The 27,437-nt window shown below is 44.6% G+C and overlaps 1 protein-coding gene across 2 annotated transcripts in view; it reads left to right on the top strand.

The window, feature by feature from the left end:
* LPIN2 (lipin 2) overlaps positions 1–27,437 on the top strand; it is a 791,695-nt gene that overhangs the window by 362,897 nt on the left and 401,361 nt on the right. For both annotated transcript variants that reach the window (XM_086965600.1, XM_086965599.1), the window contains exon 9: positions 13,498–13,685. In XM_086965600.1, coding sequence (XP_086821726.1) covers positions 13,498–13,685 — 188 coding nt within the window. The remainder of the gene's footprint in view (positions 1–13,497; positions 13,686–27,437) is intronic.

Here is a 27,437-nt window from a genome sequence, read left to right on the forward strand (position 1 = left end):
GGCAGTGTGATTTGAACTGTAAATTTGACCTGTCAAATTGGCTTATTTTGACAGGCCTAAATCCGCCTTTTAAATACTATGTCACCCCTAAGTGGGTCTTAAATGCCTATAAGGCAGGGTATATGATATTTAAAAGTAGGACTTGTAAAAGTTTCATGTTAAACATGTCCTTACAGTGACAGTGCCGTACAGGTTATTTTCACCTGAGTAGGGTTGGCTGTTCCATAAGAAATCATTGGAATAATTTATGGATGTTATTAAAACTATCTCTGCCTATGAACCAGATAAAAGGTTAGCTCTCAAGCTTTTTTAAAATATTTATTATAAATCCAATTCATTTGCAAAATCAGATTTGTAACAAATATTTTACAAAAGGTACTTTTGAAAGGAGACTTTTACACTTTAAACCTGCCTAATGCCTTTAGAAGCCCCATATGCATGAGTTTCCAGCTATCACCCAGGAGCTGAATAGCACCTTGATGAGGTGTGAACTGGCTCCTAGAGCCAAGTCAAAGTGCTCGGTGTGGGGCGGTTTCTTTTTCCTCTGACAGAATTACCTTCTGTGCAGTGCCTCTGAACTTAATTGATTTCAAAGGGGTCTACCATGTCACAGAGAGATGTACCGAACACCTGGGCCTGGCACCTCTATTGTCCACCTGCCAATACCAGTGGGAGAGAATCTGCTCCCAGAACCAGTTTTGTGGGACCACAGGAGGGGATTTGGTCATTTACCTGACCACACTTTTAGGGTGGCCACAGGAGCTCTGCGCAAAGGAAGAAAAGCTCTGACATCTTAGTTTTAGGTAGAGAGGGGCACTGTGGGATTATGTGCTCTAGGGCACACAGAATCTGCTGCACAAGTGGGTAGGGTTACCCCTGTGAACTTTTTCCCTGTTGATCAGGGAAGGGCCAGGCTTCACCCCTACCCATAGACTAGTATTAGGCATAAATGTGTCATCCCGGGGCACCGTTTTCAGAACACTACTGTACCTGTGGAAGACAGGACACCACCTGCTGCAGAGACCTGTGAATAGAACCCTAAGGGCTGAACATGTACCCACAACAAAGATGTGAACTACAAGGGTCACTGGATATCCTCCTGTTAAGCTACATGAACAAAAGCTGCAAGAAGCCCACATTCATTGAAGAGCCTAGCTGGCCAGTTTCAACTGGACCTTCCTTGGACTCTGCTGATAGCTTCTGTTGTAGTGAGTCCTGATCCCCATGTCCTGTACCTGATGTCCTGGAACCCTTAGCTGGTGTTTGGAGTGTGCTCCTACTGCCCAAACCAAAACCTTTTTCAAGACTTTTCACCTGTAAAACTGACAGAAGACTGGGACCAACCTGCAAGCCAGTCCGCTGAGGATGCATCACCAATGGGCCTGACTTCGCCATAACTCCCACTACAATCTTCTCTGTAGCTGCTAATCCGTTACAATGAGAACTATGCCAAGCAGCATCTGATAATGTTGAACCCTCTTCGGCTCCATCCAGCAGCCTTACCCCGCTGAGGAAATCTGACTTTCAGAAAATAGTCTAAGTCAGAAGATAGCAATCTTCATGGCGCCCGGCGCCGAGCTGCATCCAATTGAAATTATATCCTTCCTGGGGGCGAACTTAAAGCTTTTCATGTTCAGAGTTTTGCCGGCCTTTGTTGACGGCTTCACCAAGAGCTTGTCTATCGTCGCCCAGACGATCTTCTGATCCAGCCTGCAGCCTTGCCTTGCTGAGGAATCTACCTTCTGAAAGCATTTCTAAGCCTGAAGGTAACTATTTGACTAGGACCAACTTGCTCCTTGTATCCGATTCGCACTCCATCTCGCTCGGCCACAAAATGTACCTGTCCTGGTCTAGTGCTCTCTGCCATACTTTCCAGAGTTGAGCTCTTACACAAACATTTGCTGGATCTAACAAAAAGAGTGTCATTATTACTTGTGGTGGACTACAATCCACCCAAACTAATAATCCACATTTCACCATGAATGTATCCAAAGGGTTAGTAACAGTCCTTGATTTTTAAGCCTTCAGCTCTGTTTTGCCCCAATTAATAAGAAGTGCAGGATATTCTCCACACCTAATGATCTCCACCCTTCAGCTGGGGTAAGCCAGCTCTGGTGTTCTTAATAAATAATATATCATCTGCATAAAGCAATATCATCTGCAAGGCCAGGAAAAAATCCCTTTCTGTGAGTGCCCTTGCCTCAGCCAACAAGCCAGCGGCTCAAGGGCCAAACTGAATAGGAATGGGGGCAGGAGGATAGCTGACAAGAGCACCTACCAGTCAGGATGTGCGACGAGAGGGCACTGTTTACCTTCACTCTGACGCTATGGGTCAGCGTGTAGCAGTTTCATCAGATTAATAATGTAACTCGTCAAGCCCATAAGCTCCAAAATGGCTCTCCGGAATGGCGACATCAGGGGATCAAAGGCCTTCTCTTTCAAGCTGAGACCGCTTCGACCATCCAATGAATTTGCTGCAATATTGCAAAAAGTGTATGCAAGTTGCATGGCCTGCCCTGGCATCAGTCCTGATAGTTCAGGAATAGCCATCCTCTCCATGTAAGGGGTCAATGTAATGGTAGTAATTTTTGCTTAAAACGCATTATCCATATTTGAAAGGGTATGGGAGCACACTGCCTCACATCCCAGCACAGTTAACCCCTTTGCATTTTGGTAAATTCAGTACACAATTAACGCTTACTTCAATATTAACTTATTAACTGTAATTCCTCACCAAAGTTGGTGCAGATAGTGCTGTACATCTCTAGGCATGTGTTTCTTGATTTTATCCTTCATCAGTAGAGAACAAAAAGCAATTTCATCTGGGGTTTCTGGAAATGTTGCCAAAGTCTTTACAGGTCCCAGTACCACTCACAAGCACCAAGGTGCATCTCCAAAACTGTGATATCTTCCTCTTCACTCGCCATGGAGAAGCAATGACGGGAAAAGGATAGATACTCCTTCAAAGGCTTAATTTATCGTACTCTCTGTCACCTATCAATACTCCCTCTGCTCGACGCTAAAATGGAAATAGGTGTTTGTTTACCCTTTTTACCAGCTGGTGGATATTCAGTTACCAAGTTCAGGTATCGGTCCTTTGGTGTTTTAGTCCTCATGTTCTGACATCTGACATTAAAATTCAAACATGCACTGTGCACAAGGCAGCAAGAATCCCAACTCCATCGCGTGATCTTGAAATATTTTGATTTGTACTCCAGGATTGTGTACTTACTATGTTGTTTGATAACCTTCTTCTTTCCACAGGAGGATACTTGGGTGCAAGGTTCGTGTACCGGTGTCTTTACTCATCAATTTTCTTTTCTTTCATCATTAATTGCATTGATTATTTCTTTCCACATTCACAATAATATTGTGCTAACATGAATTTAATATGTGCAGTTGAGTATATTTTGCGCTGGTTTTGCTGCTTACTTTTAACTGTTTTTACCATCCTTGACCTGTTCAGGAATGTATTTAAAAGTATTCATGTCATGGTGATATGCTGCACTTGTATACTTGTATTGTATTTCCTACAATTGATTGCTGGATCCTTCTTACTCTTCTATTTACGACTGCTGATGTTCTTTTGTACTTTTGTTATCCTACTGCACTATTAGGTGCTGCTGGTGAGGGACATTGTGTGTGTTCAAACCTTTTCTGATGATTTGCTAATGGTTTTGGGATATGTTGTTGGTGTTCCTGAACCATAGTTAAGGGGGTGTATTGTGACTCCTGGTGTGCTGTTGCTGGTGGTGGGCGGTGATTGTGATTAAACTAGTTTGAAGCTTTCCTTGAAACTTTTTAATGTTGAAACTTTCAGGTGATGGACAAGTATTGTGCGCTAATCGTTTTTACATTTAAGTTTACTAGTGCTGGGATTGCTGATACTATGGATCCTAAACTATTCGTCTTTTATGGTGACACCAAGTCTTACTTGAATTCTGTTGAGGAGCATGTTGTTGTGCTGAAACTCTACTTGGGTTGTTTAGTGATGAGAATGTTTTAGCTCATACTACTTATGATGCATCATTTTACGTTTCCGATTTTTGCCTGAGTTGATTAGTGGTGAGCATAATGTTTAAGCTCACACTATTTAATATCGAGCATTTTAGGTTTTGAATGTTGCCTGAGCTTCCAGGTGGTGGATTTTATTTCAACGTCCAAACCTTGTGTGTGGTGGTGGGTTCCTATGTTCATGGATTCCCAAATCATTTTTACGGGCATTTTCACTCCATTTTATTTTGTTTACTGTTCTCATTTGCTGTATTTAAAACTTCTTCTGTGTGGTGATGGGTGATTCTTGCTGTTACTGAAACTATGTTTAGTGGGCACTTTCGCCCCATGGTGATGGGTACTACTAATATTGTTACCCAAACTTCGTGTAGTGGGCACTTACGCTCCGTTTTTGCAGGTTTATGTGCTATTTTGTGTGGTGGTGCTCATCTATGCGAGCACATTACTTGCGTTATGTATTTTATTGTTATGGGTGTTGGGACGTTACTAAGGGCTCAAACCCTCTTTTCTTTTCTTCACGCATTTCTCTTCTGTTGAAAGGGAGGTGTGTGTGTGTTTGTGTTTTATGTCTTTTGACTTGTTTCTTTACTCTAACAAGTTGTGACTTGTTTCTTTACTCTTCACTTTGTTTTGTTTCTCACTTTTTTTCCTCCTGTCTATTTATTTGTTGTTCTTTCCGTTGGGGAGGGAGGTGTGTGGTATCTTCCTCTTCTCTCGGTCAAGTCCCTTCTCTGTGTTTTATACTCTGCTGCTCAGCCAGTCTCAGTGATGTCATAGAATGTTCTCTTTGTGTATCTTTGAGTATAATTGTCAGTTGATGTATGTAGTCTGAGTGTAGTATTCCCTGTTAGAACACTGTTATGGAATTGTTTTGTTATCTATGTCACTGAGTGTTCTAACAGTGGTGGTTGGTCAGAAAGACTTGGACTACTGTGCCTTGTGGATGTATAAGCTGTCTGCTGTTAATAAACTAGTTCTTACTAGTAAATGGTCTACTGGATTACTTCATAAATTTGGAGACGAGGATGGGATCTACTTATAACGAAGAACCCATCTCAAGAAAATAAGTTTATTTTTTTTTCCAGTTACAAGGTTGGTGACTTTGTAAGAGTTAAGTTTGGCAAGTTTTCTGGTAACAAATGGGGGAAATGGTCAGATCCTTGTAAGGTTGTAGAATTATTCAGCAAAGCTGTGAGAGTTGAAGCTGGCAAAATATGGAATTTTAGAAATGTTTCTTCATGCAAGTCTACAGAACCTAGACTATCCCCTCAAATTCGTTCTCCTAGGTCTTTTGCAGAAAATGAGATTTCCTCTGCTTTGTTGGATACCTTTGGCTGTGATCCACAGTGTTCCAACACCAATGTGCCTTTGAGTGTGAGCAATACCAATACTCCTATTTCTTGCAATAATTCTGATAATGTTGATGTAAATAATGATGTACATTTGCACAGCCCCATCTTGAGGAAAAGTTCTCGCGTCAGACATACTCCTGTCAAATTGCATGATTTTGTACGTTAGTTTTTTTTGTTTTTTTTCTCCTTTCTCCTCAGTTTTTTTTTTTTTTTTTTTTTTTTTAAAAGGGGGAAGGTGTGTAGTATTCCCTGTTAGAACACTGTTATGGAATTGTTTTGTTATCTATGTCACTGAGTGTTCTAACAGTGGTGGTTGGTCAGAAAGACTTGGACTACTTTGCCTTGTGGATGTATAAGCTGTCTGCTGTTAATAAACTAGTTCTTACTAGTAAATGGTCTACTGGATTACTTCACTGAGCAGCAGGGATTCTGCTCCCGATGGGGCTTATTCATCTGATTTACTTAATTCTACATGTGTTCCTGTCCTGACTGAACTTTGAAATAAAACTATCATCAAGATAAAACTACAACTCAGTCTACCTCCTTTGTTTGAACTTAACAAGAACATGGCAGCTTGTTGGCTCAAGGGAGCCTTTTAAACAGAAAGGGGGTGGGGAGCACACAGCCTCACATCCAGCACAGTTTGCCCCTTTACATTGTAGTAGATGCAGTACTCAATTAACGCTTACTTGTATATGAACTGTAATTTTTCACCAATATGGTGCAGATAGTGCTGTACATCTCTAGACACCTGTTCCTCGATTTCATCCTTCATCTGTAGAGAACAATGAGCTGACGAGCTAACCTGGGATGTGCCTGTGGAGTGGTACTGTGACCTGTGAAGACTCATGCTACATTTCAACAACCCCATATGACCGTTCTCTGTTCTCTACTGATGAAGGGCTAAACCCAGAAACACGTGTCTAGAGAACAGCACTATCGGCATCAACTTTGGTGAAAAACTACAGCAACTTTGACATAAGTGTACTGCATTTACCAGAATACAATGGGGAGAACTGTGCTGGGATGAGAGGCAGTGAGCTCCATGCCTCCTTGTATTTCAAAGGCTCCCGTGAGCCAATTAGCCGACGAGCTCACCTGTGATGCATCTTTGTGCCTGTGTGTCTGGGGAGTGGGGAGTGAAGATTTGGGCAGCATTTCAGTAACCCCAGATAACTTTTCTCTGCTCTCTACTACTTCTGCTCTCTACTGATGTACGGCTAAACCCAGAAACATATGTCTAGAGATAACAACACTACCTGTACTAACTTTGGTGAAAAACTACAGCAACTTTGAAGTACAGTTACTGCATTTACCAGAATGCAGTGGGGTGAACTATGATGGAATTAAAGGCAGTGTGCTCCCTCCCCCCTTGTGCTTAAAAGGCTCCCTTGAGCCAACGCGCTCACCTGGGATGCACCTGTGTACCTGTGGAGTGGTACTTTGACCTTTGAAGACTTGGTCAGCATTTCAGCAACCCTGGATGACTTTTCTCTGCTCTCTACTGATGAAGGACTCAACCCAGAAACCTGTTTCTAGAGATAACCGCACTACCTGCACCTACTTTTGTGAAAAACTACATCGACTTTAAAGTAAGCATACTGCTTTTACCCGAATGCAATGGGGTGAACTGTTCTGGAATGAGACGCAGTGCGCTCCCTCCCCTCGTTATCATTATCCATATTTAATAATAAAAAGGGGTGATTAGATTGGCATTTTATGTTCTCTTTACCTGGCTTAAAGAGAACAGTAATTATTGCTTCCCTGGAGAAAGGGAGCAGGTAACCGAAATTGCAACCTTCATTATAGACATTTAGAAGGAGCAAGAATATCCTTGTATGATTTAAATATTTGGTGGTAGTCAATTCCCCCCTCCCCCGCCACTCCCCTGCACCTTCTTCAGAAACAATCACCTTAATAATTTCATTATTGTTGATAGGAGCAACTAGAGGTTCTGAGAGCCCAGCAACTACCCAGGTTAGGGCAACTTCAACTGGATATGCCGCTATAGATTCTGGACTGGGAGAGCATTGGAGGTGTATAGTTTGGCATAGTAGGAAGCTATTTAATTCATGATGTACTATCGCGATGTGGAGGGTGCACAAAGATGTCACAGTTGGATACGGGCTGAGCGTATTTAAGTAATTGTGTTAGGGTCCTACTGGTGTATTCTCCCTCCCTCTATCGCAGGTCAGCTCATATTTACCAATTAATTTTACCTCTCTCTCAATCCAGTCCCTATATTCCAGCAGTAATGTATTGATTTTGCCTGGGTATCAGTAAGTGTAGTTTATTAGGTCTCGCCTGTCGATGCGCATGCGCATCGAGCAAGGCGAGAGTATTGCGAGTTATCCACTCTTTATCCAAACTGCAAGGAATCGTGGCGATTCCTTGCAGTGCCCGTGACTTTTAAGGTCAATGCGCATGCGCATTAAGCTTATGCGCATGCGCATTGACCTTAAAAGTCACGGGCGCGTGCATGTCCCCTCTCCGCCCCCTCCCCTGTTCCGCCCCCTCCCCTTCCCGCCGTGTCGCATTTCTCCTCCCCCCTCCCCTCTCTTCCCTCCGGCTTGTTTGTTGATTTGACCCGCTCCGCCCCCTCCCCTTCCCGCCGTGTCGCATTTCTCCTCCCCCCTCCCCTCTCTTCCCTCCGGCTTGTTTGTTTATTTGAGCCGCACCGCCCCCTCCCGCCGTGTCGCATCTCTCCTCCCCCCTCCTCAACAGTTTACCGCCTTCAGCCCTGAAGATTTGTAGGCGTGCGCACCTCTCAACGTGTAGCCTGTATTACGGTAAGTCAAGCCTCAATTGCTTGTTAACTTTTAATATAGCTTACTTTATTTCAGGTACCGATATATAGTTTTGTAACTAGCTTGTGACCAAGCTGCACGACGGCTTCTGCTACCGGTGGCGTGAATGGCTTGACCAACTAGTTGCCACAATCTTCTAGGGTCTTTGTGCAATTCTTACTCGGGACCGGTAGCAGATCATTGCCCTGTGCAGAGCCGGTAAATATGCTGGTCAGTCTTGTCCCCACGAGAGAGTCAGCGTCTATTTTTACTCTAGCATCATGCCACTGTCTTGCAGACGAAATGTTGAGCCCGCCCATAGATTAACGGGAGTAAAACTATTTGAGCGGCGTTCCTGTTATTTTCAAGGACATCTCTCATCCCCAAAGAACTATTTTACTGCCGACATTACGTGATCCTTAAAGAAGTACCAGGAATATGGTAGCTCGCGTTAGTCCTTGCAGTGTCTGAGTTAGTCACTCGAGGCCTGCTAAGTGTTAGACAACTAGTCTCATATATTGTAGACTCACGCATTTGTATTCCTAAGGCTTTGGAAAAGTGAAACTAGTTAATGCCACAACAAATCTAAACTGTTTTCATAGCCGCTCCTTAACAAAACTAACTAAATGTTTAACAGTTATTTAATGTTTCAGAATTTAAGTTTTGAAATGAGGAGATGCAGTAGTCAGTAGGCGGAACTTTCTAGTCCTGATAGTCCACTTACTTACATAAATATTATGTATGTTCTTGCCTTCCTTAAAGATTTGCAGAGTTCTGTGTAGTAATGATTGTTTTAACAGACTGAAGTGCCTGCTTGAGTGAAGCTACCATCGTGCAAACATTATGCACCTTGTTTTATCTGCACATGTTTTTATACTGTACCTCTATGTTGTGCATTGCTTTTGTTTTGGAATGTCGAATTATTAAGCAGGATTACGCTACCAATCAGTGCTGAGCAGCTTCCGGATTTTCTGTGGGTTTAACGACATTTTTAAAACTTCGATTTAGGAGGAGTTTCTAACAGGAAAATGCTTGCCGGAACAAAAGGGTTTAAAAAAAATAAATACATCTAGAGTGACTTGCTTGAGCATTGCAGTAGATCGCCCCATAAAATACTGTACTTGACTGTGAAACATCAGCAACTGCTCCAGCTTTCCTCTTGAGGCGAAACCCAGCTCATCTAGTAAAATGGTCCTATTATCCAGAGGACGCTGAGAATCACTTCCCTTCACTGCAGGTACTAATGCAGCTATAATACGAATGCTCCCTTGTGTAACCCTCAACCCCTCACTCACCCTCACTCTCACTCACTCTCACTCACCCTCACTCACCCTCACTCACCCTCACTCACCCTCACCCTCAACCCCTCACCCTCACTCACCCTCACCCCCTCACCCTCAACCCCTCACCCTCACTCACCCTCACCCCCTCACCCTCACCCCCTCACCCCCTCACCCTCAACCCCTCACCCTCACTCACCCTCACTCACCCTCACCCACCCTCAACCCCTCATCCTCACTCACCCTCAACCCCTCACCCTCACTCACCCTCAACCCCTCACCCTCACTCACCCTCACTCACCCCCACTCACCCTCAACCACTCACCCTCACCCTCACTCACTCTCAACCCCTCACCCACCCTCAACCCCTCACCCACCCTCAACCCCTCACCCCCTCACCCTCAACCCCTCACCCTCAACCCCTCACCCTCAATCCCTCACCCACACTCACACTCACTCACACTCACCCACCCTCACCCTCACTCACACTCACCCACCCTCACTCACCCTCACTCACCTTCACCCTCACTCACCCTCAACCCCTCACCCTCACTCACCCCCACTCACCCTCAACCTCACTCACCCTCACCCTCACCTTCACTCACCCTCAACCCCTCACCCTCACTCACCCTCAACGCCTCACCCTCAATCACCCTCAACCCCTCACCCTCACCCACCTTCACTCACCCTCACTCACCCTCACTCACCCTCACCCACCCTCAACCCCTCATCCTCACTCACCCTCAACCCCTCACCCTCACTCACCCTCAACCCCTCACCCTCACTCACCCTCACTCACCCCCACTCACCCTCAACCCCTCACCCTCACTCACCCTCACCCTCACTCACTCTCAACCCCTCACCCACCCTCAACCCCTCACCCACCCTCAACCCCTCACCCACCCTCAACCCCTCACCCTCAACCCCTCACCCTCAACCCCTCACCCTCAACCCCTCACCCTCAACCCCTCACCCTCAACCCCTCACCCTCAACCCCTCACCCTCAACCCCTCACCCTCACTCACCCTCACCCTCACTCACCCTCACTCACCCTCACTCACCCTCACTCACCCCCACTCACCCCCACTCACCCTCACTCACTCTCAACCCCTCACTCACTCTCAACCCCTCACCCACCCTCAACCCCTCACCCACCCTCAACCCCTCACCCACCCTCAACCCCTCACCCACCCTCAACCCCTCACCCACCCTCAACCCCTCACCCACCCTCAACCCCTCACCCACCCTCAACCCCTCACCCACCCTCAACCCCTCACCCTCAACCCCTCAACCCCTCACCCTCAACCCCTCACCCTCAACCCCTCACCCTCAATCCCTCACCCTCAATCCCTCACCCACACTCACACTCACCCACCCTCACCCTCACCCTCACTCACACTCACCCACCCTCACTCACCCTCACTCACCTTCACCCTCACTCACCCTCAACCCCTCACCCTCACTCACCCCCACTCACCCTCAACCCCTCAACCTCACTCACCCTCACCCTCACCTTCACTCACCCTCAACACCTCACCCTCACTCACCCTCAACGCCTCACCCTCAATCACCCTCAACCCCTCACCCTCACCCACCTTCACTCACCCTCACTCACCCTCACTCACACTCACCCTCACTCACCCTCACCCACCCTCAACCCCTCATCCTCACTCACCCTCAACCCCTCACCCTCACTCACCCTCAACCTCTCACCCTCACTCACCCTCACTCACCCCCACTCACCCTCAACCCCTCACCCTCACTCACCCTCAACCCCTCACCCTCACTCACCCTCACCCTCACTCACTCTCAACCCCTCACTCACTCTCAACCCCTCACCCACCCTCAACCCCTCACCCACCCTCAACCCCTCACCCACCCTCAACCCCTCACCCTCAACCCCTCACCCTCAACCCCTCACCCTCAACCCCTCACCCTCAACACCTCACCCTCAACCCCTCACCCTCAACCCCTCACCCTCAACCCCTCACCCCCTCACCCTCAACGCCTCACCCTCAATCCCTCACCCACACTCACACTCACTCACACTCACTCACACTCACCCACCCTCACCCTCACTCACACTCACCCACCCTCACTCACCCTCACTCACCTTCACCCTCACTCACCCTCAACCCCTCACCCTCACTCACCCCCACTCACCCTCAACCCCTCAACCTCAACCCCTCCCTCACCCTCACTCACCCTCAACCCCTCACCCTCACTCACCCTCAACCCCTCACCCTCAACCCCTCACCCTCAATCCCTCACCCTCACCCCCACTCACCCACACTCACCCCCACTCACCCTCACTCACACTCACCCACCCTCACTCACCCTCACCCACCCTCACTCACCCTCACCCACCCTCACTCACCCTCACCCTCAACCCCTCACCCTCAACCCCTCACCCACCCTCAACCCCTCACCCTCACTCACCCTCAACCCCTCACTCACCCTCACCCTCAACCCCTCAGCCTCACCCTCACTCACCCTCAACCCCTCACCCTCACTCACCCTCAACCTCATGCTAAAGATTTACAAAAAAACCCATAAACAATTCTAAAAGCACTAACTCTAATGCTGCGAGACCTATTGCATTTCTAATGCTTGTTAAAAGAGGTGAATTCTTATTCACTCTTCTAGGGCGGTCTACGAATATCCTTCAGCATGCTGGATCTTTTAGCAATAGCCATCCCAGGGATATACAGAGTACAAGGCAATGGAGCACAAATTTGTATCGAAGAGTTCAACCTTTTTCATTTTAGCAAAACATTAAACCGTAAATTGATCTTTGTCGGCCTTCTCCCAATGTAGAATTGATCATTAATACCTCTGAACGAGGACTGTTCGGCAAATCTGGTCCACACTTTCACAGTGAACTGCAGTTAGGAAGAATTTGCAGATTAACTTGCTTGAGTTGCAGAGATAAGGGACTTGATCAGCTTGAGTGGGTTAGCCACTAGGCTAGCATAACCATACTGGATTTCATTGGGATAAAGAACAAATCCATTACCGTCTTTGTCTTCCTCCTGTGTACAAGAGTTAACCTGGCCACTCCTTTTTATGGTCTGGCTTGACAGTACAGCAGTCGCCTGACAATTATGTTAGCTTGACTAGAAAGGGTCTGTAGCTCTGCCCAGGTGTTGCAAGAAAGGAGTACATGTTTTGATAGGCAGACGTTCTGTCCTTCCCGAGAAAAAGTGCTTGCCTTCCACACAGCTGTGATCATTTTGTTTGTTTATCCAGCTAACTGAGCTTGGACTTTCAGAGGCACACACATGACACTGTGGGGCAGATGTATCATCATTGCAGTTTGCGAGACCTTAATAGCGAATTTTACCGATTCGCTATCAAGCAAAATGCAATGTATGTAGGTTTTGCAATAATAATTGCGATTCCTACATATTCCTTAGTTGCGAATCGCAAATTGCGATTCACAATTAAGGAATACATTCCCATTCATTTCTATAGGCCTAGAGGCCCCTAGGAATGAATGTGAAGATATTCGCAATTTGCGAGTACCCAATAGGTACATAACGTTTTTTATGCTTTGACCTTACACTTCACTTCTGGAATAGGAATTCTATGAGCTAGATGTTAATATGTGGGATTTCAAGTATTATGTTTATGGCTTAAGTTAAAGGGAAGGCAGCAAAGCTGCTTCCTTTAAATTAGTGTACTGCCTGGCTAATTGTATTGTCCCAGGTTTTGCAAAGCTGCAGCTGGTTTGATCTTAGTACTCACTACCGTCATCTTGCCAGAAAATGAATTCCTGACCTGGAACTTGATTTGATAAAGCTTTGAAAACCCTTTTGATCATGGAGTATTGCGCCTATTTCTTCCCTCCCTATTGGGCACAGGCTGGCATTCAGTTATCGAGTATTGATCCATAGAAAGTCCATAATAGAAATGTGGATATTCTATGAAGATATGAAAAAGCTAAAGATACAATTTTAGTTGCATAAATAATAAAATGGTAATCTCAACTTTTATTCGCACCTTTTTGATTGTCATAAATTGATTAATTACATGTCTAACACATCCTGTGTGTCTCATCCACAGTGAATCTGATCCTGGTTCTGTGCAGTGGCCGGAGTCTGATACCCTCTCAGGTTCCCAGTCGCCACAGTCTGTGGGAAGCAATGCTGCTGACAGTGGCACTGAGTGCCTGTCTGATTCAGCTATGGATTTGCCTGATGTTACACTTTCTCTCTGTGGTGGTCTCAGTGAGAATGGAGAAATCTCAAAAGGTATGAAAGAATATCGGCGATTTTCTCGATTTGGATATTCATGTTTACAATGAATTAATGAAGGCATGAATCTTGCTATGTATAGATAACCGGAAAACAAATTACTTTTAGACTGAGATCCATGTGATGATGTGCACTTACATTGTTGTGTTTGCAGTAAAGTAAATAGATTCCTGAAGGCCTCATAGTATTTTATCTGCAGGGCTTGTGAATGGGGGTTGATACTGTACGTGTACCTCAGGAAGGAAAGCTATTTCCAGTCCGTAGTCATGAATTTGACTGCATGACTGTTAAATGTTGGGAGTTGAAGACCGAAACTTTGTGAATGTTCATATCTAGTGAAGTTTGATAAGCCCTGTTAACCCTTTCGCTGCTGATGACGAGCTCAGCTCGTCATCACCCACGGGTGTCGTGTGCTGATGACGAGCTGAGCTCGTCATGGAAACAGCAAAATGGCAATTTCCAGCACACGGCAAAAATCATAGCAGCAGCCATGTGGTTAAAGACTCCATTCCATTGTGAGTGTCTGTAAAATTCCATGTGAAAGAAGTCACAAAGTCCAAAATAAGAAGAAGGGACTAGGCACAGTACTGCTCAGTGCAAGTCTCAGAGCAGAGTGACCGAAGAGAACAACAAAAGATTCCAATTCTTTTTTCTTTTTTTTTTGATAAACACATTTTTATTGATTTTACAAAGAAAATACACCAACATTGCATCACAAACCCATGAAAGTCTTGGATTACAGAAGGACTCTGTGCAGCCCATCGGACCGATACTATTGAAACACAATTATTTGGCAAATGAACAAAACCCTCAATGATCACCCCACCTCCCCCAACCATTTCCTCCATACTCTGCGGTATTTCTTGGGGCACCCACGCGCTTCATACATAACTTTCTCCTTCGTGGCGCATCAGCCCGCCATCGTCCAACACTCGGGGGCTCAGGTCATTTCCATGAGGCAGCGATGTCTCTCTTAGCGACCACCAGTGCTGTAGTTAGGAATACCTTCTCGTTCCTAGACCCGTCCAACCCTTGAGTAATGCCCATAAGTGCGCGCTTCTGTTCATGAGGGACCTCCCACCCCAAGATTTTAGTAAGCTCTACCTCTATCTCCCTCCAGAATCGCGCCAGGTCGGGACAGGCCCACACTATGTGAAGGAAGTCGGCCGGCTCATGACCGCATCTAGTACAGGCTGGGGTTGGACTAAACCCAAGAGATTCCAATTCTGATTGGAATTATAACTGAGTGGCACCTAGGATTAAAAATACACAGGGATTTAAAGGGAAAGGAAGGGGGAAAAACACATTGCAACACATTTCTCCCCTGAGGAGAAACTAAGAGGTAACATTAATACATTTGGGAACATGCCTGACATTCCATACTTTACCATCCGGGGTGACAACACTATTGCGATTGACTTTAACAATCTTAATAGCCAAATTTCATTTCACCTTTATGTACAATGCCAGTCTTTCGTATTCTGACCCATTCTCCAACAGTAAAAGAAGGTTCATTGACTTTCATATGGACATCATAATGACATTTACTTTTGAGTTGTTTAACCTCCACCCTTTGAGCTACATCATGAACACTGACATCAGAGTTACAACTCTTCACAGCTTTTTTGAACCACCAGGGACACAATTTGGAAATGGAATCTTTACCGCTCAATAAACGGAAAGGTGAAACTTTGGTGGTATTGTGAGAAGTTATGCGGTACAACCACAGCTTTTCTCTCAATTTATGGCTAGCTGTAGAGGGTTTTTTAGAGTTTCAGAGGATTTAGGGCGCTCTGCCTAGAGTAAACGTCAAAAGGTCATTTAAATACAAGTAAGGGTGCGGTGCGTAAAGAGCGAACGGAGAAGCCCTTAACCTTTCAGTTAGAAAATCAACAGACTCTCCCAAACTTAAATAAGCAAAGCTCTCGCAACCACAAAATAGTATAATCGAAGAAAATTGTCTCAACAAAGTTAGTGACAGTTCAGTAATAAGCAACAGCAGATCTTTATGTCTTTATCCTTTAGGAAGGTTGTTTATTTGATCCACATTCAGCCGACACGTGTTTCGTCGTGTTAGAGTTGAGTCAACACGACTCTTCAGGGCTGATAAAACAGAAAACAACGTAGATATAGCATTTCTCACATGTGTAACATGTTAACATTTTATACGGTACGTGACGAAGATAGGTCTTGAAGTGCATGAATGTGAAGCCTTTATTTGCCCGCAAATTGTTTTAGTGTCTAGCGTCAATTCTCCGGAAAGTTGAAACATGCTTCTTCAAAACTCTTATTAAAACAATTGCGGCGCATAGTGGATTGGTGAGAACGCATTCAAGGATGTGAACAAAATCTGTGGTGCTCTCTAAAATGCCGTGCTCAAGACGATCCTACATTCGGAAAGACTCAGGGCGGACAAGTGTCACTATTGTTTGATGGACGGGGTGAGTGAGTCCTTGACGATCAATAGTTCAAGGTACATTGATTACTAGTGGAAAATTGTGCCTAAAATTCGTATGTCTGTTAAAATCAGATAAATGTATACCTAGTGGTGTGACCCACTGGTCAGTAGGTCGGAATTAATGGACACTTTAGCTTCGGGTGGATAGTTCTGTGTATTGAAAAAGGGGAGGCATGAGAGAGAGGCAAGCAATCTCTTGGTGAGAATTATTGGATGTTCTGCTTACCAGTATATGAAGTTAATGAACATCGGAATATAAGCAATGATTCTCCGCTCTGAGTTTAGAGCAAACGTTTTTTCATCTGTATATAAGTTCTCCAAACCAAGTATGGTGGATGAACACAAAGGTATACTGTGTAACAAAGGAGAATGTAATAGGTTTAAAATATATTGTGTAAAGCTAATTGGCCTCAGTTGTGATGTTGTCACATATAAGCAAAAGGGAACGTACCTGGATACGTGTGTGTACCAAGCCATACCGGGAGGGGATCCAATTAAAGGTTTCAAGACAGTAGTTAAGGTTCGATCCCTCTGTGGATTGCGAACTGTAGGGACAATGAGACAATGTGAAACGGTAAGAGACAAGAGCGAATTGAATATCGCTGATTAGATCTTGAATCTGCACTGGTGTGGACCGATCAAAATATATCTTGACTCACCAAGGTTGTGGTATCCCTCCTCTGTGTGTTCCCGGTCGCCGTGTTTCGAAAGACGGACATGTGACCGGAAACAGGAAGTGCCTTTATACGATATTTGCCTGAAAGACTAGAGCGCGAGTGACGACTCCTAGTCCTCCATGTTGGAAGATATAGTATCATTGGGATAATACGGAAAACCCGGTTGAATGTAGGATCGTCGTGAGCACAGCATTTTAGAGAGCACCACAGATTTTGTTCACATCCTTGAATGCGTTCTCACCAATCCACTATGCGCCGCAATTGTTTTAATAAGAGTTTTGAAGAAGCATGTTTCAACTTTCCGGAGAATTGACGCTAGACACTAAAACAATTCGTGGGCAAATAAAGGCTTCACATTCATGCACTTCAAGACCTATCTTCGTCACGTACCATATAAAATGTTAACATGTTACACATGTGAGAAATGCTATATCTACGTTGTTTTCTGTTTTATCAGCCCTGAAGAGTCGTGTTGACTCAACTCTAACACGACGAAACACGTGTCGGCTGAATGTGGATCAAATAAACAACCTTCCTAAAGGATAAAGACATAAAGATCTGCTGTTGCTTATTACTGAACTGTCACTAACTTTGTTGAGACAATTTTCTTTGATTATACTATTTTGTGGTTGCGAGAGCTTTGCTTATTTTCTCTCAATTTATCCTTCCACTGGGCACCAAAATTACATGCCCACAAAACGTCTTGCTTTAGAACCCTGATAAATCTTTCCACCTGGCCATTGCCCTGAGGTTCATACAATGCTGTAGTCACATGTCTAATATTAGAAAACTTTAGAAAATCAAACATCTTGTCGGACTTAAATTGCACACCATTATCAGATGTAAGGACTTCAGGATAACCTTCACGGGCAAAAACTTCTTTAAGGAATAGAATGACACTTTCAGTAGTAGCATGGGGCACCAGTTTGACCGCGGGCCATTTTGAATGATATTCAATTAACATCAAGGCAAGCCTACAGTCTTGTGGCAAAAAATTGAAAGGACCAGCTATATCCAAGCCTAATTTCTGCCAAGGGTAATCTGGCCATTGAACTGAAATGAGAAGAGCAGGGTCACACTTACACATCTTTTCGCTGCTGATATTCAGAACATTCTCTCACAACTTTGTCCACAAACCTGTCTAAACCAGGCCACCAGAAGACAGACCTGATGAACCTTTTCATTGAGGACATGCCCAAATGGCTCTCATGGCTCACAGACAAAATGTGGCTGCGAAGAGACCATGGAGGAATAGACTTCCCCTGTCTGAAGATCAAATCTCCTTTAATGACAAGCTCATCAGAAGTTTTCCACAAAGGAAAAATGTCAGCCGGAACATCATTTTTAGAAGGCCATCCTATCCTAGTGTAATTAACAACTTTACATAAGAGATCATCTTCACTCATAGGTCTTTTCCACATCTTCTCAGAGATGAAACCACATTTTCCAGACACAATTTCAGTGATGTCAAAAACCACTTCATCATCTTCACATTTATCATCTGTTCTGCATGGAAGTCTTGATAAGCAATCTGCAGTTACATTGATTTTACCTGGAGCATATTAGACTGCAAAACTATACTCCTGTAAACGTGACATAAGCCTAGCTATGCGAGCAGTAGCATTAAGACCTCCTCCAGGAGACCGAATGAACACCAAAGGTTTGTGATCAGTTCTTAAAACAAACTGTGCACCCCAAATATAATTGCGAAAATGTTCCACACCCAAGACACAGGCCAACAATTCTCTCTCGATAATAGCGTAACGCCTCTCAGTGATGTTAAGGGTGCGGGAGGCAAACACAACATTCCACTCTTCTTTCCCTGCACGTTGAGACAAAACACAACCTAGACCATACAGGCTAGCATCAACAGTGAGCGCACACAACTTGTTCATACAATATGGTTTAAGTGTGGGGACAGCTTTCATTTCTGCTTTTATGTTATCAAAAGCTTCCTGTTGCCTTTTTCCTCAAACAAACTCTGCATTTTTTCTTCATAGCTCTCTCAAAGGTTCCATTTTCGTGGCAAGATTTATGATAAACTTACTGTAGCACTTGCAGAGTCCTGAAAAGGAAAGAAGTTTATCCTTACAGTCTGTGGCAGGTGCTTTCATAGTATCATCAATAAGAGATTTTCTCAGAACAGCACCTTCTTTGGACAGCGTGTGTCCAAGATACTCAACAGAATCTTGATATAATTTACACTTTTTCCTCTTAAGTGGAAGACCATACTCTTTGAGAGTATTACAAACATTTCTGAGATGCTCAGTGTGAGTTTTCTTGTCTAGAGAAAAAATGTAAATGTCATCTTGAAAACACTTTACGTAAGATTGCATGTCCTTAAAAAGATGTAACATGGTCCTCTGAAACACGGGTGTCGCCGACGCCAATCCAAATGTCATTCTCTTAAATTGAAACAGACCTTGGGGTGTGATAAAGGTTGTCATATGCTGTGACTCTTTGGCCAGTTCTATTTGATGGTATGCAGACCCAAGATCAAGAGTGGAGAAAATAGTGGCTCCTCCTAACATACTCACTACCTCATTGATATTAGGTAAAGGATGACAATCAATAAGGATATTGGCATTAAGGGCTCTAACGTCAATGCATTACCTCAAAGACTTGTCAGGTGTACGTGCTAGAACAACTGGAGAAACCCATTCTGAGGATTCTATTTCCTCAATCACACCTCCAGTTAACATTTCTTTCAAGGCATCCCCTAACTCTCCTGATTGATTTATGGGAACATTTCTTAATTTTTGAGCTTGTTAACATGTGTGAAACTCTTAAGTTTTCCTAAATCTTCAGAAAAAAACACTAAGAAATTCCTTTTCAATAACACTCATCCCTACATCTTCCTCTACTACCATGACAGGTTCTTTGTTGCAGGGATTAAGGATGATTCCCAATCTCCATTGCTCTCTCCAACCTAAGACATTAACACCCTTTTTAGCAACATATAATTTCATAAAAGCTGACCTTCCTAAACTCAATCTCAGAGGCAACATACCCGATGAAATCAACAGCAGAACCATCAAAATGTTGAGCAACAATATCCGGAGGACACAAATCTCCAATGGATTTTTTAGCCCCATATTTCTCATTGAAATAACTCCCTGTCACAATGGACCAGGGTGAACCCGAATCTGCCATAAGTTCAAGTTCCTAATTCAAAAGTTTAACAACACACTTAGGATAACTTAATGGCTCTCCTTCAATAATGCATACATTTACCAAGGAAACAACTATGCCTTTTTCAACCTGGGGATCATCGTTAGATGAATGGTCGCATCTCGCACATAAAATCACACTAGGTTGATTACACCTTACGTATGAAACTTCACTGCTCTTATTATTACAATTTCTATTTTATCAAAAGTTCTCTTCCTGTCTTCTATACAAGCCTTGGCGAAATGTCCCAATCTGCCACACTTGTTACATTCCTTACCTATAGCTGAGCAAAATTTAAAAGCAGCAACATGGTTGCTACTACCGCATCTATAACATATCACACCCTTGGCAACAAACATTTCCCATTTGGGAATTTTTGGTTGAATTGTTCATGGCACAGACTTCATCGCAACTTTTGTTACATTTATCACCCATGGCATTGACATCCTCAATGTTCATCTATTTTTCGGATTGCTCGAATGCCTTGGCTGTGGCAATGGTATCATGGAAATTAGAGTTGCCTAACACCCATAGTTGCTCTTGTGTCTTCTTACTCTTTACATTCACAATATTTTGGTCTCTAATCATCTCATCTGTTATGGTGCCAAAATTGCAAGAAATCACAAGTGTTCTGAGGGCAGTTAAGAAATCATCAAATGACTCAGAATCTCTTTGTGATCTAGTGTAAAATTTGTACCTGTTAAATGTTATACTGGAGGTAGTTTTAAACCTAGTCTCATGCGTAAAAGTGCTTCATCAAAGGTTCCCAGATCATCTTGAACCATACGGAGTGTCCTAAATATAGCTTGACCATCTGAACCAAGGCAAAGAAGGATGTTTTTCTTCCTTTCATTTCCCATTCTGTCCCCATCAATAGCCTTCATGTACGTTAAAAACTCCTCCTTCCACCTGGTCCAAGGAATGGGAGGATCACCCTTGGACTGTAGAAATTTGGTTGTGGCTCAAAATGCATAATGTTGTGTAATACGATTAACAAACAAAAAAAGTATGTAAAAGACACTGTTTCAATAAGAAGGGTTAACACAACTTAACCCCTCCCATGCTCATGACGAGCTCAGCTGAGCTAGTCATGAGCACCGGGGTGCTGTGCGCGCCCCCTCCCAGCACAGCGGAGGAATTAGCCCTGCAGGCAAGGGGTTAATGAATGGGTGATTAAAGTAAGAAGTGATAGTAGTGGTATGTACTTCAATGCAACATACAAGTTAACAAAACATTCCCTCTGCTCTATACTTAACAATTTAAATAGTTTGCTCGTATATTGGCTGTGCACATCAGCGCGATATGCAAAATGAAGTAGATAAGTGTTCACTAGTAAATATTATCCATAGAAGTACCTTTGAGTCCACACCTCAGAATCCCAAATATTGTGTGTAGTCGTGCGTATTTACACTGACATTGAATAAATGCATGAAGTTGAATAAATGCCCAATTGAGTGCATCGATGATGATAGCACAGCTCTGTTGAAGAAATGCGCTGTCGAGCGCATCAATGGTGACTGCAATGCTCCCTAGAAATGTTTCCACAAACAGAAACTTTCAAGATGGCAGAACCATGATGACGTAGACACGCTACATTACGGTAATCACGCTTGCCTACGTGATGATGTAGGCACGCTGTGTGACAACACAATCCATTAAAGAAATGGGGTAACCCAAAACGGTACTGGACCTGGGTAACGTATTAGTATAAACAGACAGTGGTCCAAGACCTATTATTTTAAACATGGAAAAAATCACAGTTAAATAAGTCAGGGGGCGTGTGTTATTTTAACCGCCCGGATCAATTGATGAAGAGAGATAGAGAATAGGCAACAGCGACAGACTAAAGATGTAAGCACAATATTTTTAATCTATTGTCAGGGATTGGAAACACAAATTACAATATTTCAATCTATTGTCAAAATAGAATACACAATGTTATGTACTTTTTTCTTTTTTATTTTTTATGCAATGTCCCGTATTCAAAACGTGCAGTAGAACAAAAAAGGGTGTTAAAGGCAAGTGAGCGTGACAAAGTGAACGGAAAAGAATCACACAGATTTAAGAAAAAATATTCCAGGCAATTCACAAGAAACATCAGCCAGAGATGGCTGGTACCATATAACCTGACCACTTCAATTAATCAACATAGATTCTTAGTTTTTTACTAGACAACAGATGGCGAAATATGTCTGCACTATAACAGCAAGGGGAATGCAGTTAGTGGTCCAGGTTGGTTAAATGAAATGTCGACGTTTCGACTCGACTAGCGGCCATGCGGTCGTTTTTTCCTGGGCCATGCGAGTCTTCTTCAGGACAGGTGGGGACGGGACAATAGGGATCCCTTTTGGTGACCCCTTCTAGGAGAAAATGGTCATGGTTCCCACTCCACATATACTCAGTCCTTAAGATTTCAGGGCAGTTGTCCAATTGGTCTTTGTTGTCTTGTTACGATTTTCTATCCGAAGGGTGGACATGTGGCACTACATGTCTGGATTAACAGTCCCAATCCTAGGTATTGGGTGTTTGTCAAGATCAGGCACTTCCTCAAGGGTTAATCAATAAGCCTTAATGTTTGTGTCTCAGGTAGAAGGGTCGGAGGATTGTGTTAGTAGAATCAGAGCCTCCGTGGGGGCTGAGTCCCGGAAGGTCGGGTCGAGATATCCTATGTCAATTACGGGCCTCCCAGTTGGGTCCGCGATCGTCTGAGGAGGAAGCGCGTCTCTCAAGGAACTCGACGGCAATGCTCGGCCCCCACGGAGGCTCTGATTCTACTAACACAATCCTCCGACCCTTCTACCTGAGACACAAACATTAAGGCTTATTGATTAACCCTTGAGGAAGTGCCTGATCTTGACAAACACCCAATACCTAGGATTGGGACTGTTAATCCAGACATGTAGTGCCACATGTCCACCCTTCGGATAGAAAATCGTAACAAGACAACAAAGACCAATTGGACAACTGCCCTGAAATCTTAAGGACTGAGTATATGTGGAGTGGGAACCATGACCATTTTCTCCTAGAAGGGGTCACCAAAAGGGATCCCTATTGTCCCGTCCCCACCTGTCCTGAAGAAGACTCGCATGGCCCAGGAAAAAACGACCGCATGGCCGCTAGTCGAGTCGAAACGTCGACATTTCATTTAACCAACCTGGACCACTAACTGCATTCCCCTTGCTGTTATAGTGCAGACATATTTCGCCATCTGTTGTCTAGTAAAAAACTAAGAATCTATGTTGATTAATTGAAGTGGTCAGGTTATATGGTACCAGCCATCTCTGGCTGATGTTTCTTGTGAATTGCCTGGAATATTTTTTCTTAAATCTGTGTGATTCTTTTCCGTTCACTTTGTCACGCTCACTTGCCTTTAACACCCTTTTTTGTTCTACTGCACGTTTTGAATACGGGACATTGCATAAAAAATAAAAAAGAAAAAAGTACATAACATTGTGTATTCTATTTTGACAATAGATTGAAATATTGTAATTTGTGTTTCCAATCCCTGACAATAGATTAAAAATATTGTGCTTACATCTTTAGTCTGTCGCTGTTGCCTATTCTCTATCTCTCTTCATCAATTGATCCGGGCGGTTAAAATAACACACGCCCCCTGACTTATTTAACTGTGATTTTTTCCATGTTTAAAATAATAGGTGTGACAACACAAGACACGTCAAAGGAATCCACCGCGCCATAGAAACAGGACATAGAATACCTTGGGTCATCCAGCAGGAACACAAGAATGCGAAGACGCTTCAGGTTTCCATGGTTTCAGGGGAGGCCGCTCCGGTGTCAATGTTGCTCGCGTGGGGAAATGGGGAGCCGTTGAAAGTTGAAAGGTGCTGCACATAAACTGGGTAACTCCAAAAGGTTGACAATCAGTAAAAAGTCCATACAAACACTTGGAAAAAGGAACATTTCGGTGGTGAATAGAAGCATTATTTATCCACATCCAGGTTGTTGTATAAATCCGAGGTGAAGTGCAGATCAAGTGAAACAAAAATATCAAAGGTCCCAATGTAGATTGTACCGCTCCTGTGCCTTCAGTATTAGCAGGTACCTTGAAACTTGTCGCCAATGTAAAATTCCATGTAAAATAAGTCACAAAGTCCAAAATAAGAAGAAGAGACTTTAATAAATACGGCACAGTACTGCTCAGTGCAGGTCTCAGAGCAGAATGACCAAAGAGAACCACAAGAGATTCCAATTCTAGTTGGAGTTATAACTAACTGAGTGACAGGTGACAGAATTAAAAGTACACAAGGATTTAAAGGGGAAGGAAGGGGATAAAAGGCACATTGCAACAGTGTCTTAAATTGAAGTTGGCTTACGATGGTGACCATTTCAGTGCTTTTCATGTTCTCCTGTTGGTTTCCTGGGGTTTTTGACAAGATCTGAGCATTCCAGCACAGTCGGAGATTTTGTGTAACTCAAGGTGTTTTTTTTTCTTTTTTCTGAGTGTCCAAAATAGATTGTATTTGTAGTTCAAAGCTGAGATTTCTATATACATGTATTGTTCTTTCTCACAGATTCCTGTGTGATGGAAATAGTGGGCCCAAATTCTAGTGTTGTTCAGTTTGTTGCTGCGTTGGGAATGGAGAAGGAAAACATTTTGAGTTATTGAGTGCCCAACAGTTAGTTAATGGTTTGCCAGATTCCTCCTGCCCTTTGGCAAGAGTGTATCCAATCAAGAATTATGGGGCCACGAGATAGTCCAAAATGTGTTTCATCTATGTAGACTCATGTTTTGAGTTAGACGAATTAGAGGTGACATGACACAACCTTTTACTGTCTGTGACAAGTTTGACCACTCGCTTCATTCTCATCCACACTCGTTTGCGATCAGCAGCTAGGGTAATGGAAAGATTTGATTTACGCTGAGTCCAAAGAGCTCTGACTACTTTTTGTACGATCCAGAGTTGCAAGGTCCTTGTCTGGCATACCAGATGACAAGCCACGGATTGGAGCTGCCGCCCTTAACCTATGTCTGTCAAGGGGGCACTTTTCTAAATGTCAAAAATGATTTTTACCATTGTTCCTGCAGAGGAGCATTTATGTAATTTGGCCTTAGCTTTTTCGATTGGTAACAACTGTAACCAACTTATGACATTTGAAACCATCTGACATGTCCTCTAAGTGGTCAACAAAGAACTCATGAGTGTTGGCATGCGAGACTGGTAAGAGTGCAGATAGTCGCTCTATAATATTTTTTATGTTGTCCAGCATACACACTTGTGAGACAGTGCCATCTTTCTTGCATTGGTATGTCCCCACTTTTTGCTGAACTGCTGATGTGCTTTGACTGTGTGCCAACCAGGTGCCCAGGGCCTGTGTTCCTTCCCTAAAACTGTGTTGAAACTAAAACCCAATTGGCATCTCTGGCCACCTGTCAGCCCCTAGTAAATGGTAATATGGGTACCCAGGGCATGGTGACCAGAGAAGACCCCATAGGGCGGCAGCACTTATTGTGCCACCCTTAGGGGCCCTGTACCCCGACACCCACACCCTGCCTTTGAAGGCTGAGTGTCTAAGTGCAGAACTAAACAAAGAGTCGACATGGCACACATCCCTGTGTGACATGCAACAAACCCCACTGCCCTTGCATACCTCAGTTACCCCTCTAGCTGGGTGCCCTATGTCAGCGGTGTGGGCACAGGTGCATGAGCCCTGTCCCCCTACAGTACCCAGGGCCATTCCTGGGCACTGTAAGTGCAGTGATGCCATTGAGAGTATATGGTACTGGGAGGTTGTCATTACAAACTCCACAGCACCATAATGGCTACACTGAAGACTGACAAGTTTGATATCAAACTTCTCAGCACATTAAACCCACACTGATGCCGTGGGATTTAATGTAAAATGCACCAGAGGGCATCTTAGAGATGCCCCCTGAAAACCTAACCTACAATCCACGTCTGAACTGAGAGGATGCCTAAGCTGCCACACAGCCGACATGTTGCTGGACCCCTGGGTGGAGAGCCCCCGCTCTCCTGGGCCTGCAACAATGCACATCCTGGGCGAGGTGCTCGGTCTCCTCCCTCAGGATGGGCAGGGGGAAGCTTCAAAGGCCTGCTGCCTTTGTGAGCTTCTCCAGACCACTTGTTGTACTCAGCAACTGGCCCCCACCAGTTCTGACCCCCACTATGGCGGGAAGACTGGCAGGAAACCCTACGTCAGGAAGGGGTGGGTGCCAGCCTGTGCCAACCCCACCCCTCAGGTGGGAGAGGCGAGATGAAGCACGACCCCGGGCTCAGGCCTTCTTGAAGATGGGGAGCCCTGCCCAATAACAGCAAGGCTCCTGCCCCCAACAATAGTTACTGGGGTTGCAATAGGCACCACAATTCTAAACACAATTTAACATTGAGCTCAATTGGTTTTTCTATAAAAATGCAGTTGATTACTTTAAGGATTACTTTGCTAACCACAGGACTGGATCTTAGATTCAGTCCTGTGACCTAAGCTGTAAGCCATTTAAGTAAAAGCGTTTTGAATATAGTTGTAATTTTTAAAGGATATAAATGTATTTTCAAAGTTGACACTTAGAAACTTTTCAGAGAAAAAACTAGCAATGTTAGCCTATGGAAGGAAAGTGAGTTATCGGCTTTCAGGTGAGTACTCGACTGGTGAGGTTAAGTTTCTGGGCATAGACTCACGGGTCTCCCAGGGTCGGAAACCCTCAGCGGCACAGGGGCAGCCGGGTGCAGAGAGAGTAGGCCCAATGTAATCCAATGGAGGGTAGGGGGCCTTTGGTTGGTGGCTGCAAGTCGGCAGGCCACGCGGCTGAGGGAGCTGAGCTCCAGGTCACTTACTCAGGGCAAGTGGGGAAGTAGAGTAGGGCAATAGGTGCACTTCCAGCTGTACTCGGGCGGCTGGGTGCAGGGTGCTTTTGAGCTGTCAGGCGCTCAATGTTATCCAATGGGAAAGTTACAAAGTGAACAAAGGCTGCAGGCTCGGGGACGGAGATTCTTCAGGTGCGACCACCACTTCGAGAGGTAAGTTGGGTTCTTGGAGACGAGGTAAGTACCCCGAAGTGGGCACAGGGGTCCCTGGGGCGCCGGGTGCAAGGGTATCTTTGGGTGTCGGCAAATCTTACCCTCGGCTGGTCGCGGTTGTAGGGCTCCCTGGTTCTGAGGCTGCAGGAGTCATCTGGGTCGTCGAGGAGGGTCTTTTGGCACTGGACTTCGGGTCCCAGTCGCCGGGGGGACGTCCTCATGGTCTTGGGTCACTCAGGCACGGGCCGGGCTCGGCGGGTGCAGTGTGGGCTGGATTCACGGTTCCTGGCTGGCACCAGGGGTATGGTTGTTGGAGCAGAGCCTCTGCTCAGGGGAGTCACAGTCTTTGAGAGGGTCAAGGCAGGCAGGTCCTCCGGGTTTTCCAAGGTTGCTGTCTGCAGGAGACGCTGGGATTTAGCAGGGGTAGGTTCCAGGGTCGACAGGCCAG

Source organism: Lissotriton vulgaris, chromosome 4_1 (assembly GCF_964263255.1).
Source record: "Lissotriton vulgaris chromosome 4_1, aLisVul1.2, whole genome shotgun sequence".
Lineage (NCBI taxonomy): Eukaryota > Metazoa > Chordata > Amphibia > Caudata > Salamandridae > Lissotriton > Lissotriton vulgaris.